The 14,135-nt window shown below is 34.4% G+C and overlaps 2 protein-coding genes across 2 annotated transcripts; one reads left to right on the forward strand and one right to left on the reverse strand.

The window, feature by feature from the left end:
* Positions 1-571: 571 nt before the first annotated feature.
* On the reverse strand, positions 572-3,487 carry LOC131598422 (uncharacterized). Its single transcript, XM_058871025.1, has 5 exons — positions 3,204-3,487; positions 2,954-3,048; positions 993-1,059; positions 808-888; positions 572-664 (listed from the first exon to the last, which is right to left on the reverse strand). Exons 1-5 carry the CDS (start codon positions 3,228-3,230, stop codon positions 572-574), a joined length of 363 nt encoding a protein of 120 aa, XP_058727008.1. The 5' UTR covers positions 3,231-3,487.
* Positions 3,488-5,543: 2,056 nt separating this feature from the next.
* Positions 5,544-8,652, forward strand: LOC131596204 (exocyst complex component EXO70A1). The gene has a single exon (XM_058868795.1). The coding sequence runs from the start codon at positions 6,035-6,037 to the stop codon at positions 8,084-8,086; it is 2,052 nt and encodes a 683-aa protein (XP_058724778.1). The 5' UTR covers positions 5,544-6,034; the 3' UTR covers positions 8,087-8,652.
* The last annotated feature ends 5,483 nt before the right edge of the window (positions 8,653-14,135 follow it).

A 14,135-nucleotide genomic window follows, 5' to 3' on the forward strand; every position in this document is an offset into this window, starting at 1 on the left:
AATTGGCAAATTGCGACGGTTGAAAATGGCAAGTTAAGACGGTTTGAACAGCCACAATTTGCAAGGCGCGACAGTTGTGCAACTGTCGCAGAAACGTGTGTCGGCAGGGGGTATTGCGACGGTTGCTAAAACCGCCACTCCAACCGTCATTATCAATCACGACAGGTAGAAAACTGTCGTAAATTGCAAATAGCGACTGTTACAAACCGTCGTGAATTTTGTTTGGTGTTTTTAATTCAATGTTTATTGCGGAGGTTTATAACCCCCGCTAAATTAATAAGTTTAAAAAAAAACAAATTTAATGTAACTATAAAATTTATTAATGAAATAGACGCATCATGGATAAATGTGGTTATATATTTTCAACTTATAAACCCATTTAAAAATGCTTTTCACAAATGTTTATACTCCCACATTAACTTAATCACATCAAGTTAGTTGTCAGCAATACTAACAAAATGAGAGTACATATAATCTACATGTTTATAAGTGAAAAACAACACAACTACACAATTAAGTGAATCACTTGTTTATTAGAGGTTATGCAACTTATATAATAAATCCAACCATGTTATAATGGACCGCCTTCATAATTACTAGCTCCAGCCCCAAAAGTTTCAGTTATATAAAAATCAATACCATCCATAATCGTATTACGAGTAACCTGAAATGAACATAAATTTATCAATCCCAAATTTGTCAATGTTTATAATTCCTGATTGTTTATAACTCATATATTTTGTTATTAGACTCTACGCCAAAAGAAATGTAAGACAATGTGAAATATATTGTTTCAATGAAACAAACCTGATAAAAGGTAAGACATTGGGTCAAGAGCTTATTGATTGAGTCCAATTCCAAGTCCAGTGCAACATCATAATCCTTGACCTGAGACCATTAAATAAATTTGTTGACTAAGGAATGTGAAGTAGCAATGCTCCAAAAGCTAAATTTAAGTACAATTCTTGGAGGATAAAAGGTAGGTCACTTACAGTGTTTTCAAGGCCCTTTTGTATCATAGAGTCACATTCAATAACATCGTATCTCCTAATTCCATTGCTAATCAAGTCACAAATTTCAAAGTAATTCATAAAATAAATTATGAAAAACCTCTAAAATGAGCCTAATTAAAATAACTATACTCTGACAAGCCCACAACATGAAATAGATTGCACCAGCATAAATCAGCAGCATATCTAAATATCACCACTCACATGCAATGAATGACATAAAAAATAGGCTAAATTTTGTAAGTTTTGTCCATAAACCAAAAATAATACCACTTTTAGACAAAAACTTTATCTCCCAAGTTTAGACATGAACCAAAAAAACAGCCACATAAAATCTAATTTTATCTCTCTATTCACATCATTGATACACATATACTTTTAACCTATCATGCTGCCCCAAAATCAGTCATGGCTGAAATCCACCTAATGCAACACCCTCTGCAAAATAATATGATGTGCATACTAATTTCCAACCAAGATGCATAAACAAAACCATTAATTAAGTAGATTCAACTATATATGTTTATTACCAGGGAATTATTCATTAACAGGGAATTATCTTCACCATTAATTAAGTATATCCACCTATAGAAAATTAAGTATATCCACCTATAGAAAAATTAATCCACACAAAATGAAGAAAACCCCAACATTGAAAGACTCATTTGAGTAAATAATATTCATAGTTAGTCTGTAATAACCATCTCTAAACAAACTTCAGCCCCTTAACATATAATATAGATTTAGCATCAATTGATCCATTAGCTTGTAAAATGCAATGCTGGGATATATAACACCTAGCTGTGGAAATATGCATCAGGTAGATTGTGAGCCATTTAGATAAATACACAAGGGCTGCTATGTAAAGCAAAACAAACACCTTTCTTCCCATGATAGGGTTCCATTTCTATGTTCATTGACAACCACAAAATAAAAACCAGTAAGAAGTCACATGACAAAGATAACAAATATTTATTTGTTCTATCCTTTATAGCTATTTATAACAATTTGTTTAGCCTTAATTCATATCATAAGGGGGTTCAATGAAAAACTTTCCCCCAATCATGTTTCCAGTAAGAGAATAAATATAATCTATTTGTATATGGTTGGAAAATTATTAAGAGGATAAATATAATAATATTCTAAATCGAAGGTAGCCACTGCCTAAATTAAGTTATCACTCTGGTAATTTATCTCTATGACACTTATCTGAGGCACTAAATTATTTAACAAAATCTCAACAAAAACACTATATGAAGGAAAGGGAAAAAAAAAAAAAGAAAAAGAGTAAAAAAGGATTAATAATAAACATACTCGCTATTAATAAAAAGATCAAACATAGAAGTTTGTTTGTCCAAACGATGGACCACTCTAGCTGTATGTGTTTTTCATTCTGTAAGTGCAATAATTGCCAACACTGAACATACTAACAAATGCGACAACCAGAGTAGTTGATACTACAAAACTAAATGTCAATGACTCTGTAAAAACAATAAGTTAGACCAAACTTCAGTATTGTATGTAACGATTTTAATGATCCTATTGAGAAGAAAATTAAGCTGAAATATTAATTAAGCTAAAAGTAAAGTTGGTTTAGTTTTTTTGGAAGCCAAAAATGCTCTTATAGATATCCAAGAAAAACGAAACAAGCATATAGATATAAAACATTATGGTTTATGAACTGAATGAGAGTTAACTCACAATAACTACGGATATCATGTTAATTCTTGGAGTTATTTTGTATACAAATATGAAAATTCATAAGGAAAGGTCCATTGTTCTAAATAGATAGCAACACACACACGCACACACATAAGCTCACCTCATAAGTATTTTAAAATCTGAATGCTTTAGAACTCATGTCAATTCATAAACAAACACACACAGACACACTTGATCATTGAGTACAAGTAAGATAAATACAAATGAGGAAGAAATCTCACCAAAGATGTATAATTCTTAGACCTTTATCTTGTTCTTTACTTTTTGAAGACAATCCCCATTTTGACTGTTGTTGCTTAATTACCGCTTCTTCAACCTTTCATAAATAATATAAATCAAGTTTATATTTCTATCCATTCAATGCTCCAATACCAGAAAAATAGATGAACAACAGACATATACACACAGCGACATATTTTGATTGATACACATACCATTAATTCAAGTTATCGAAAGGATGAAATCATATACAAAGAGCGATGTATTTTGTCTCTTCATTTTTAGGGTTTGAGCGAGAGAGTCACAAATGGGAAGCCTTTCTTCATTCCATTCTTCTTTTCATCCACCCTCTAATTCTTTGAGAGATTGAGAAAATGAGTTTGTGAAGTGAAAGAGAATTGTCATCTCTTCGATTTTAGAGTTTGAGCGAGTGGGAATTTCCCTTTTTTTATTCTGGGGTTTAAGATTCTAGGGTTTTAGGGAAAAGAAAGGAGAAGTTGAAACTGAGTTGAAGAAGGAATTGGGGGTGGAAGACAATCTAGACGAATTTGAAGGAAGGAAAAGGTTGAACTTGAAGAGAGGTCATTCAACGATAAGAAATTGGTGAAAAAAAGTAAAGAGTGAAAAAAAATGAAAAGTAAATATAAAAAGGAAAAGTGAAAAAAATATATGTAAAAAAGGTGGTAAAACAAAAGCAAGAGTGAAAATATAAATAAATAAAGGTGGCTAAAATAGTCGCGACGGTTCGCCTAACGGTCGCAGATGTGGAAAAAGGGCGGTGCTCGGTAACTGTCGCAATTATTTTGCTCAAAATGCCTATAAAACTGCGACGGTTGGCCCTGACTGTCGTGACAAGTGTCACAGTCCAGGAATAAGGGCAGTTTTGTGGTAACTATCGCAAATCAAGTGTCGTAAATCTTCTTTTTTCTTGTAGTGATGATAGAAAAGATATCGATGAATGACATGTGGTATCTTAGGAGTAAAAATTAGAGTATGACAGTCACCCCTATTTAAGTTTATTCTATCCGAAGATATGAAGGTTGAAATCTGTCTATCGACGGAATCAGAGAGACTTATAGAAAATTCAAAGTTTAATAGTGCCACTTTTTGCCATTTTGAAAATAATGTATAATTAAAAAAACTTTTTCTTTGAACATCTAATGTCTATAACCATTAATTTAAAAATGTATCTTTGTTTATGATCCAATATCATTGAAGTCCAAATCTTGACCCAAACTTTAAATTTGATTCAATCATTTTACTTCTTTAATCTTTCTTTTTAAAATAGCCTTTTGTCTTCATCCAAATCAAGCTAAGAAAAATGACCATATGACGTCGGCATTGCAGGAACTTGTACCTTATGGCGATAATCGCAAAGTTGAAAAGATCAAGTATCGCTCGCAATCTATTGACACAGAGAGGAAGCTCGTGTCCATCAACCGTGAACTGAATAACAGCGCTGATATGCGGGCTATGTGGAATACTTGTACCAATTTCGAGGAGAAAGTTCCGATCGAGCTAGATGTGACTATTTCAAGATTGGTCGATGATATTATCATTATGTTGCAACGTTCACGCAGACGTTGATTTATAATGTTTTCTTGTTGTTAAAATCCTTATTTCCTATGTTTATGTTATAATTTCTTATGTAATGTTTGTTTGTTGTAATAATGGTGTTATTTAATTATGTTTTTCTGGTTTCTGTCTAAAACAAAATCGTAGTTATATCTCCGATACAAAATCGAAAAATACATTTCTCATTCTAATGTAAAGCTTTTTAATTTTTTGTGCGGATTATAAATATATTTCCAATTTTGAGGGACTTTTATGAAATTTCACGTGGTGGAAAAAACATGAGGTGAAATAAGAATTTCCCTAAATTTTAAAGCTGCAGGCCTCCAGACCCGCTTCACCCAAAAAAATTTGACAAAACAATCCATGATTTTCTGTCCGCCAACCCGTTCTATTTTGTATAGGGTTTTGCTAGACAACCTAAAGAAAAAGGGTGATGCCTATTTGCCACCCTAGCTATTCATACCTATCTCGTAAGCTAGGTTAAAGATGACATTATTAACAAATGAACGATTTTATAACCTTTACTTAAAGGGAAATGCTAACCAGTGCCCTCAGGGCAATGGTTAAAACTATAAAAATAGTAAATTTATCTTGGTAATCTGCGTATTTAATGCCTCGGAAATTAAAATGTTAAATTTTCTATAAAATATATATTTTTTTGAAATGCTTAACCATTACCCTAAGAGCACTGGTTAACAAGACCCTTACTTAAATTATCTTAAACTAAATTATCTTAAACATGATATCTATTATTGTACTTAGAAATACTACACCGCTGATATTTGCATATTAATTGGTAATATAAAATTATTTTATGAAGATCTTATTAAATCATATTAACTTATTAAATTATTTTATAGATATTTATACATTATTTGAAAAAAAACAATCTAAAAAATAACACGTTATGCTATTAACTTTAATATTTAGTTAAAAAAACCTATTAACTTTACATTAAACTTTATAAAAAGATGCCAAAGAAAAAACAAAGAGATATGAGAAAAGACATCGAAAAATTCAAAGACGTTAGAGAAGAATAATTAAACTATGATATGATATACACAGAAAAAAGTAACAACAACAAGCATTCCTCATTCCCACTGTCATGCACTTTCTCTCACTTCACATTAGGGTTTCTCTCTCATCATTCACTCACACACGCAGATTCAGATTCTCATCTACTCCATTCATTCTTTCTTCCGTAACTCAATTCTCAACTCGCTGAGTTTAACTCGTCTTCTCCATATCAGTCAGTGAGTTTCACCTCCTTCTTTCTCTCTCCAACTTTAACTCAAAACCCTTTTTTGATTCTTCGATTGCCAAGTACAAATTTTCTTTCTTTTTATTAAGGTTTACCTAAAAATGCAATTTTTGAAAAGCCCTTTTCCTGGTTAATCGTAAAAACCCCATTTTGATGATTCCTATGAAAAATATCCCCAAATAAGGAAAAAACCCCAATTCCAAATCAGTTAACAATTTTTGTTCTTTATCTAGTTATAGTGTTTTGAATGGCTTCTGGTTCTGGTTCTGGTTCTGGTTCTGTTGGTTGTAGTAGTGATAGTAGAATTGAGAATTTGATTTGTGCTACTAAATCATTGAAAGTTAGCTTAGAGAAATCAAAGACTGTTGGGTTAGGATTAGAGAAAGCAGGGCCAAGGTTAGATGAGATTAGGGTAAGGTTACCTTGGCTTGAATCTGCGGTTCGGCCGATTAGAGCTGAGAAGGATGCCCTTGTGGCGGTTGGAGGGCATATTAACAGGGCTGTTGGTCCTGCGGCTGCGGTGCTAAAGGTTTTCGATGCGGTTCATGGGCTTGAGAAGTCTTTGTTGTCGGATCCGCGGATTGATCTACCGGGTTACTTGTCGGTTTTGAAGCGACTTGAGGAGGCGTTGAGGTTTTTGGGAGATAATTGTGGGTTGGCTATTCAATGGTTGGATGATATAGTTGAGTATTTAGAAGATAATTCGGTTGCGGATCAGGTTTATCTTAAGAATTTGAAGAGGGAGTTGGAGAGTCTTAAGGAGTCGCAGAATGGTGATTTGGATGGTGGATTGTTAGATGCTGCTTTGGATAAGTTGGAGAATGAGTTCAGGTTGCTGTTAACTGAAAACAGTGTGCCGCTTCCTATGTCGTCGAATTCTCTTGGTGATCAGCCTTGCATCGCGCCTTCGCCTTTGCCTGTTTCGGTGGTTCACAAATTGCAGGCTATTCTTGGTAGGTTGAGGGCTAATGATAGACTTGACAAATGTGTTTCGATTTACGTTGAAGTTAGAAGTTCTAATGTTAGGGCAAGTTTGCAGGCATTGAATTTGGATTACCTTGAGATCTCGGTGTCCGAGTTCAATGATGTGCAGAGCATAGAGGTGTATATAGCTCAGTGGGGAAAGCATTTGGAATTTGCGGTGAAGCATTTGTTTGAGGCTGAGTATAAGCTTTGTAATGATGTGTTCGAGAGGCTTGGACTCGATGTATGGATGGGTTGCTTTTCAAAGATAGCTGCACAGGCTGGTATACTCGCGTTTCTTCAGTTTGGAAAGACTGTTACGGAAAGTAAGAAAGATCCCATTAAGCTTTTGAAGTTGTTGGATATTTTTGCGTCCTTGAACAAGTTGAGGCTGGATTTCAACCGTCTTTTTGGGGGAGATGCATGCGTCGAAATCCAGAATTTGACAAGGGAACTTATCAAAAGTGTGATCGATGGCGCAGCGGAAATTTTCTGGGAACTTCTGGTTCAGGTAGAGTTACAGAGACAGAGCCCTCCTCCTCCGGATGGCAATGTTCCTCGATTGGTGAGCTTTATCACGGATTACAGCAATAAACTCTTGGGGGACGACTACAAGCCTATACTGACCCAAGTTCTGATCATTCACCGAAGTTGGAAGCGTCAAAGTTTTCAGGAGAAGCTTCTCGTTAATGAGATTTTGAACATATTGAAAGCCATTGAGGCAAATTTGGATACATGGATAAAGGCTTACGACGATCCTATGTTGTCCAACTTTTTTGCCATGAACAATCACTGGCATCTGTTCAAGCATTTGAAAGGGACGAAACTCGGGGATCTTTTAGGAGATTCTTGGTTGAAGGAACACGAACAATATAAGGACTATTACTCCACAATATTCTTGCGAGATAGCTGGGGAAAGCTCCCTGGACATTTGAGTAGAGAAGGGCTGATTCTTTTCTCGGGAGGGCGCGCTACTGCTCGCGATCTGGTCAAGAAAAGATTGAAAAAGTTCAACGAAGTTTTCGACGAGATGTATTCAAAGCAATCAGGCTGGATCATGGTCGAGCGAGATCTAAGAGAAAAGACATGTCAGCTTATAGTGCAAGCCGTGGTGCCTGTTTACCGGAGTTACATGCAGAACTACGGTCCCTTGGTCGAGCAAGAAGCCAGTTCCAATAAATACGCAAAATACACAGTCCAGAAGCTTGAAGAAATGCTTCTATGTCTCTACCGGCCGAAGCCTGCAAGACACGGCAGCTTGAGAAGTCCGCAGCTTAGTGGAAAGTACGGAAACGGAATACCAGATCTTCGTCGTACAGCCTCTGCAGTTGTCTAGTTTCGTAATCTTATATTTATAAAGGCGAATTCGATGGAAATCTTAAATCTTCTCCCCGCATCAGATGGACGGCTACTGTATATAATTTTTCATTGGAGCTCTGCAGTGCATGCATGAGATAGGCTTTGCTTAGATTCTGAGAAGGAAGTTTCCATGAAAATGAAATTTTGTATGTTCCTCTAAAAGGGGTATCTGTAAAAGATGTGTAATATCTAAGAGTACCTTAGCCTAGGGGTTATGATCCTTTGGTCAATAAATGTGAACCTTGCAATGAGGTTCATTGCTCATACTCCTTACTAAGGTAAATTAATTATTATTTTTTTCATCTTCATCATTGTCTATTTATTCAGTTTGTAGAAGGATCATTGTACTATGCAGATTTAATGTACAATTTTTTTTAGTATACATGAATTTATAAGCTTAGATGTTCACTATCCTTGTTGTGACAACTGAGAATTCTGAGTGACCAGATCAGTGTCGGTTTAGTAAAAACAAATATATAACACTCTGGTTCACATTTATTGTGGCATGGCCCGGTAAAATATCAATAAGCATGGGTGCTTATTTTGACCATACAATTATATACAAGTATTCAATTTTGGTGAGTAGCTCCAACGGTTTTATTTGCAATGCGTAGTGTGAAAATCTGAAAAATATCTGCAAAATGAGTTAATATAATCATATGAGAATCAGTAATAAGTGTTAGGATACAATACTTTAGTATCCATTTAAAATTATGTATTTTAATTATATTATTATATAAATATGTATAAATGTAAATTTTTAGAAAATATATTACTATTAAATTATTGATACTGTATTTTGGTATCACTGCTTAATAGTTTTTTTTTTTTTTTGAAATTTTTATTGTGGTTGAAAATTTAAAATTAATTATATTTTATAATTGATTAACTTATTTTAATTAGATATGCAAATAACGTTACATGTATAATGTATAAGTATTGAGTATACTCAAAAGATACAAACTCAAATGCGTAGTTAGGTACTAATAAGATACAAAGTATAAGTATTGAATTCACTCAAAAGATACAAACTCAAATGCATAGTTAGGTACTCATAAGATACAAACTCAAATGCAACTCAAATGCAAAGTAATTAGGTACTTATAAGATACGAGTTCAAATACAGTACTTGTGTACTCATAAAGTACGAGATATTACTTGTGTACTCATGAAGTACGAGATATTACTTGTGTATTTATAAAATACAAGATATGAGTTTAAGTACAAGTTGATGTCTACTTAGATATTTTATATAAGAGTTTAGTGTGTACTCATAAAATACGAGATGCGGGTTCAAGTGTAAAAGTTGATGTCCACTAGGATGGGTCTAGATATATAAATTTTTTTAAATCACATAAAGAACGAATTCTATATGTGTGTTTGATTTGATAAAAAATAAAGATATAAAGGACGAGTTTAAATAACTTCGTCATGCAATTAATTTAAAAATTGTTCACGACGAATAAGAATGTAATAAAGAAATAGATAAAAATTGAAATTTTTGTCTGACACTAAATCATGTGATAATTTTTTTTCAGTTAGATATAATAATTGTTAAAGTTTTTATTAATATTTTTTTTCAAAAATCAAATGGGAATGTTATATTCATATTCAAGAACATTTGGATTTGATGGTAACAAATTTCTTTCAATTTATTCATAAATATTAACTAAAGGAGATTGACAAATAGGAAACACTCTGGATCTCTAAACAAGATACAAGATGAGACTTCCAATTTATTTGTCACATGTAAATATGCAAAAAGGGTTTTGATCCTAACATGACTTATAGTACTTTCTAAGGTGGAGTTAAAAATTTATATTTTAATTTGAATTCAAAATATGTTATATGGATATCATTAGATGATTTAGTAATAATTAGCGCCAAAACTGACTCCCGAATCAAATTAGTCGGTCCGGTCAATCAAATATTGGTGATGGAAAAAAATAATTACCTATATAGATTGCGAACTTCTTGCCTTTAAATAGATAATACTTATTATTTATTATAAAAATTTGTAATTAAATTACATATTATTTATTATAAATACAATAAATAAAATATATGAATTCAAATATTATATATTTTTGAATACATGTTATTTAAAAAAAAATCTATAATATATTTTTTATACATTATGAGTTTGAAATTGTTAATATTATACATAAATATTCAACATAATACAAAATAATAAAATATAAAGAATTAGAAGATAAAATAAAATAAAATAAATATTAATTTAATTATAAAGTGCGAGTTTAATATATTCTTTTTAGCGAGGCAACATCTTCTCTTAAAATTCAAACTTTCAACTTCATCATGTAGCTATGTCGGTGATGCTGCGACGAGGTCCCTCCTCCGCACCATCATTTTACCTTTGGAGTTACTCTTTTCATATGATCGTTGTTGGGTGGTTGCTCCGGTGGATTTCGGCGATGTATGCTCGGGTTGTTTGTTGCTCAATACAAGCAGATTGACAATTAATTTTTTTAGATTTAGAGTTGTGTTGATTTTTCCTTTTCAGCTATTTGCTTTTTCAGTTGAGTGTTCACCTGATATTGATTTGGGGGTGGACGAAGTGTTTGCCGTCGATGGTTGAGTGATGCAACTCAGTTACAGTTGTGCATTTCCTTCTCCATCATCGATTTTTTCGATTTTTGTTGCAGTGAAATCTCATTTTCTTTGATGCGTGAGTGTTGACTTTTTTGATTCTTGAATCTCTATTTGTATCCAGATATGTTGAGATCTGACGAAAACATTTTAAAAGAATAACTTTAATTTTCAAGAAGTTGACGTATACAGGTCGTAAATTCACTTCTTATTGGCGATATGAATACATCTTTAATAAATAATTTATAAATATCTTTATAATGATTCTATGCTTCATGTTAAAAAATTGAAAAATATTAAAAGACAAATAGTATGAAATCTTATTAATGGTTAGAACATGTCTTTTATCTTTGACCATTTTACTTGTAATGACTTTGAATATAACTTCTCCTCCAATAAAACCTAATGTGCTTTGCTCCACTAGTGAGAAAACTAAGTCAAATGTAGTAATTCCTTTTAATATTCCTAATTAATAAAAGATGATCTTAGATATTTAAAAATATAAATAAACCCACAAAACTATTATTCTTGCAACCCCGTAGTACTTTTCAGGGCCTTTTTTTGATGAGTGGTGCTCACTTGAAAGTTGAAACTTTAGCAATAAACTAAAAACATTCACAATAAAAAGTTTAATCCTCATAAACAAAACAAAAAATTCAAAGCAACTTTTTGAACACATGCAAAGTTGACAAGTTAAAGTTGTCTTTTACTAAATTTTATACAACTAACATAGATGGCCTAGTTGATGCTGGAATCCCACAAATTATTCCCTTTTTATTCCAAAAGTAACATATTGCTACTAGTACGGAATTAATTTAGTTAGAAATAATGAGTGCAAATAGAACTAGCCTATGAAGAGCACATAATTAACATAATTTTGGTATTTTAAAATGTGTTATATTATTTTGGGGAAATTATTAAGGTGTTCCTTAAACAAATTTCCTAAAAAAATAACCACCTAATAAAATAGTTAGGGTGGCACGTCCGTCCCATTTAGATCCGTTCTGTAAAAGTATGTAAAAAAACAAAACAGACAGATAAAGTTGAGGGTGCAAGCCTAAAATCTTGGTACGTCCCGCAAAAAAGTGAGGACGGGGTGGACTAAGTCCGCTGGTATTGCACTTTTTAAGTCTAAAATTACAAAGATTATGTTAATGTCTATGCTAGCAAAAATCCGCATAAAAAACGGGACAAGACGGTCACATTAGAGGGTGGGGGCCTAAAAATTTGATCGGTCCGTACAAAAATACGGGCAAAACGAACATGTCTAACGGGCTGGACCCGTTTTTCCATACCCTAAAAATTGTTGAAACTACTGTTTTTAGCACTTCAGTTGGCGTAACCGGTTACGCCTGTTACCTTAACCGGTTACGAACCCGTGAAACAGATTCACTGTAGATGTTGCGTTTGCGTAACCGGTTACGCTGTTTGCCGTAACCGGTTACACTGAAGCCCAACTGTTTTTCTGTTTGTTTTAGGGTGTTTTAATTCATTCCAATCATTTTGTAACTTGTACTATATAAGGAGCTCACTACTCCTATTTTGTGGTTAATGCCAATTCACTATCTCACCCTCAATTACTCTCTCTCTCTATTATTTCTCTTCATTCTCTAATCTTCATCTTCTTCAATTCATCATTTTCCCCATTAAAGATACCTTAATTTGATTTGTATGTTCCAACATTTGGCATCAAGAGCACTGGTTCTGATCCGATTCCGCTGCAACAATGAGTACCAATGATCGAATCCCATCCAACTTACCGATTCTTGATTCGAAGAATTACGACAAGTGGTCTAAACAAATGAAAGTCTTGTTTGGATATCAAGAAGTTCTCGATATCGTCAACAATGGTGTCACACCTCTTGGGGCTGAACCTACAGCTGCACATCAAGCCACTTTCAAGGAAGAGAAGAAGAAAGATTACAAAACTCTCTTCTTGATACACTCTTGTGTCGATGGTGATAATTTCGAAAAAGTCGGTGATTGCGAGTCCGCGAGGCAAGCTTGGTTAATTCTTGAGAAAGCATATGCTGGGGCTGCGAAGGCGAAGATTGTGAGGTTACAAACTCACAAGAGGCAATTCGAGTTAACGCAAATGGAAGAGAAGGAAACGATCAATGATTATGTGACGCGCATTACGCGCTTAGTGAATCAAATCAAGTCGTGTGGGGAAACGATCTTAGAGCAGAATGTTGTGTCAAAAATCTTACATTCGTTGACGTCAAGATTCGACAACATTGTGGTTGCTATTGAAGAGTCGAAGGACCTTACGTCGCTGAGCAAGGATGAGCTTCAAAGTTCCCTAGAGGCACATGAACAAAGAATGGACGAGAGAGGAAGCGATAAGGCAAAGGCAGAGTTAGCTTTGCAAGTTCGTTTCAATGAAAGGAGTAAAGGTTCGAAAGGGAAATGGCCTTCGAAAGGGAAGCAAGGCGATGGTGAACCTAAACATTCGAAGGGACAAAAAGGTGAGAGCAGCAACTCAAACGGTTATGGTGATCGGAGCAACGCGAGAGGTGGAAAACCAAGAGACATGAGCAAAATACAATGCTGGAAATGCAAGAAACTTGGGCATTTTCAAGCAAAGTGTGGTGCTAAACAGCTTGAAACTAAAGGGGATGAAGCCAAGGTTGCTAGGCAAGAGGTGGATGATGAAGCCACACTCTTAATGATGATTACCGATGAGTGCGAAGGCATGACAGAGGTGCTGGACAGCAGCTGCAAGTCACGGGACAGCAGCTGCAGTAGTGCAGAAAAAGCGACAGTTTTGAGTTCGGAACAAAATGTGATGATTTCGGTTCGTGATGGAACTCAAGGCAAAGAGGAGTGGTACTTAGACTCAGGATGTTCAACGCATATGACGGGAAGAAGAGATTGGTTTGTGCAAATCAATCAAGTGGCGAAAAACAAAGTGAAGTTTGCGGACGATTCCACTCTCATGGCCGAAGGTGTCAGTGATGTATTGATCGAGAAAAAGGATGGTGGACATTCTATGATCAAGGATGTGCTATATATTCCAGGTATTAAGTGTAATCTTTTGAGTATTGGTCAATTGCTCGAAAAAGGTTACAATATACGGTTGGAAGATAAGATCTTGCGGGTTGTTGATGCTAGTGGAGTGTTGATCCTAAAGGCTCCCATGGCTACCAATAGGACTTTCAAAGTTGAGCTGAAAGTATTGGAGCCTAGGTGCTTGGCTACAGCTGCAAGTAGAGAGGAGTGGTTATGGCATTATCGTCTTGGTCACTTGAATTTTCGTGATCTCAAAGCGTTGCAACAAGAAGGTATGGTTACCGGGCTGCCACACATTAACGTTCCAGCTGAGTTGTGTGAGGAATGTGTGAAAGGAAAACAACACAAAGGAAGTTTTAGCAAGGATGCGGGTCATAGGACCAATGCACACCTTGAGGTGGTGT

Source organism: Vicia villosa, linkage group LG4 (genome assembly GCF_029867415.1).
Source record: "Vicia villosa cultivar HV-30 ecotype Madison, WI linkage group LG4, Vvil1.0, whole genome shotgun sequence".
Lineage (NCBI taxonomy): Eukaryota > Viridiplantae > Streptophyta > Magnoliopsida > Fabales > Fabaceae > Vicia > Vicia villosa.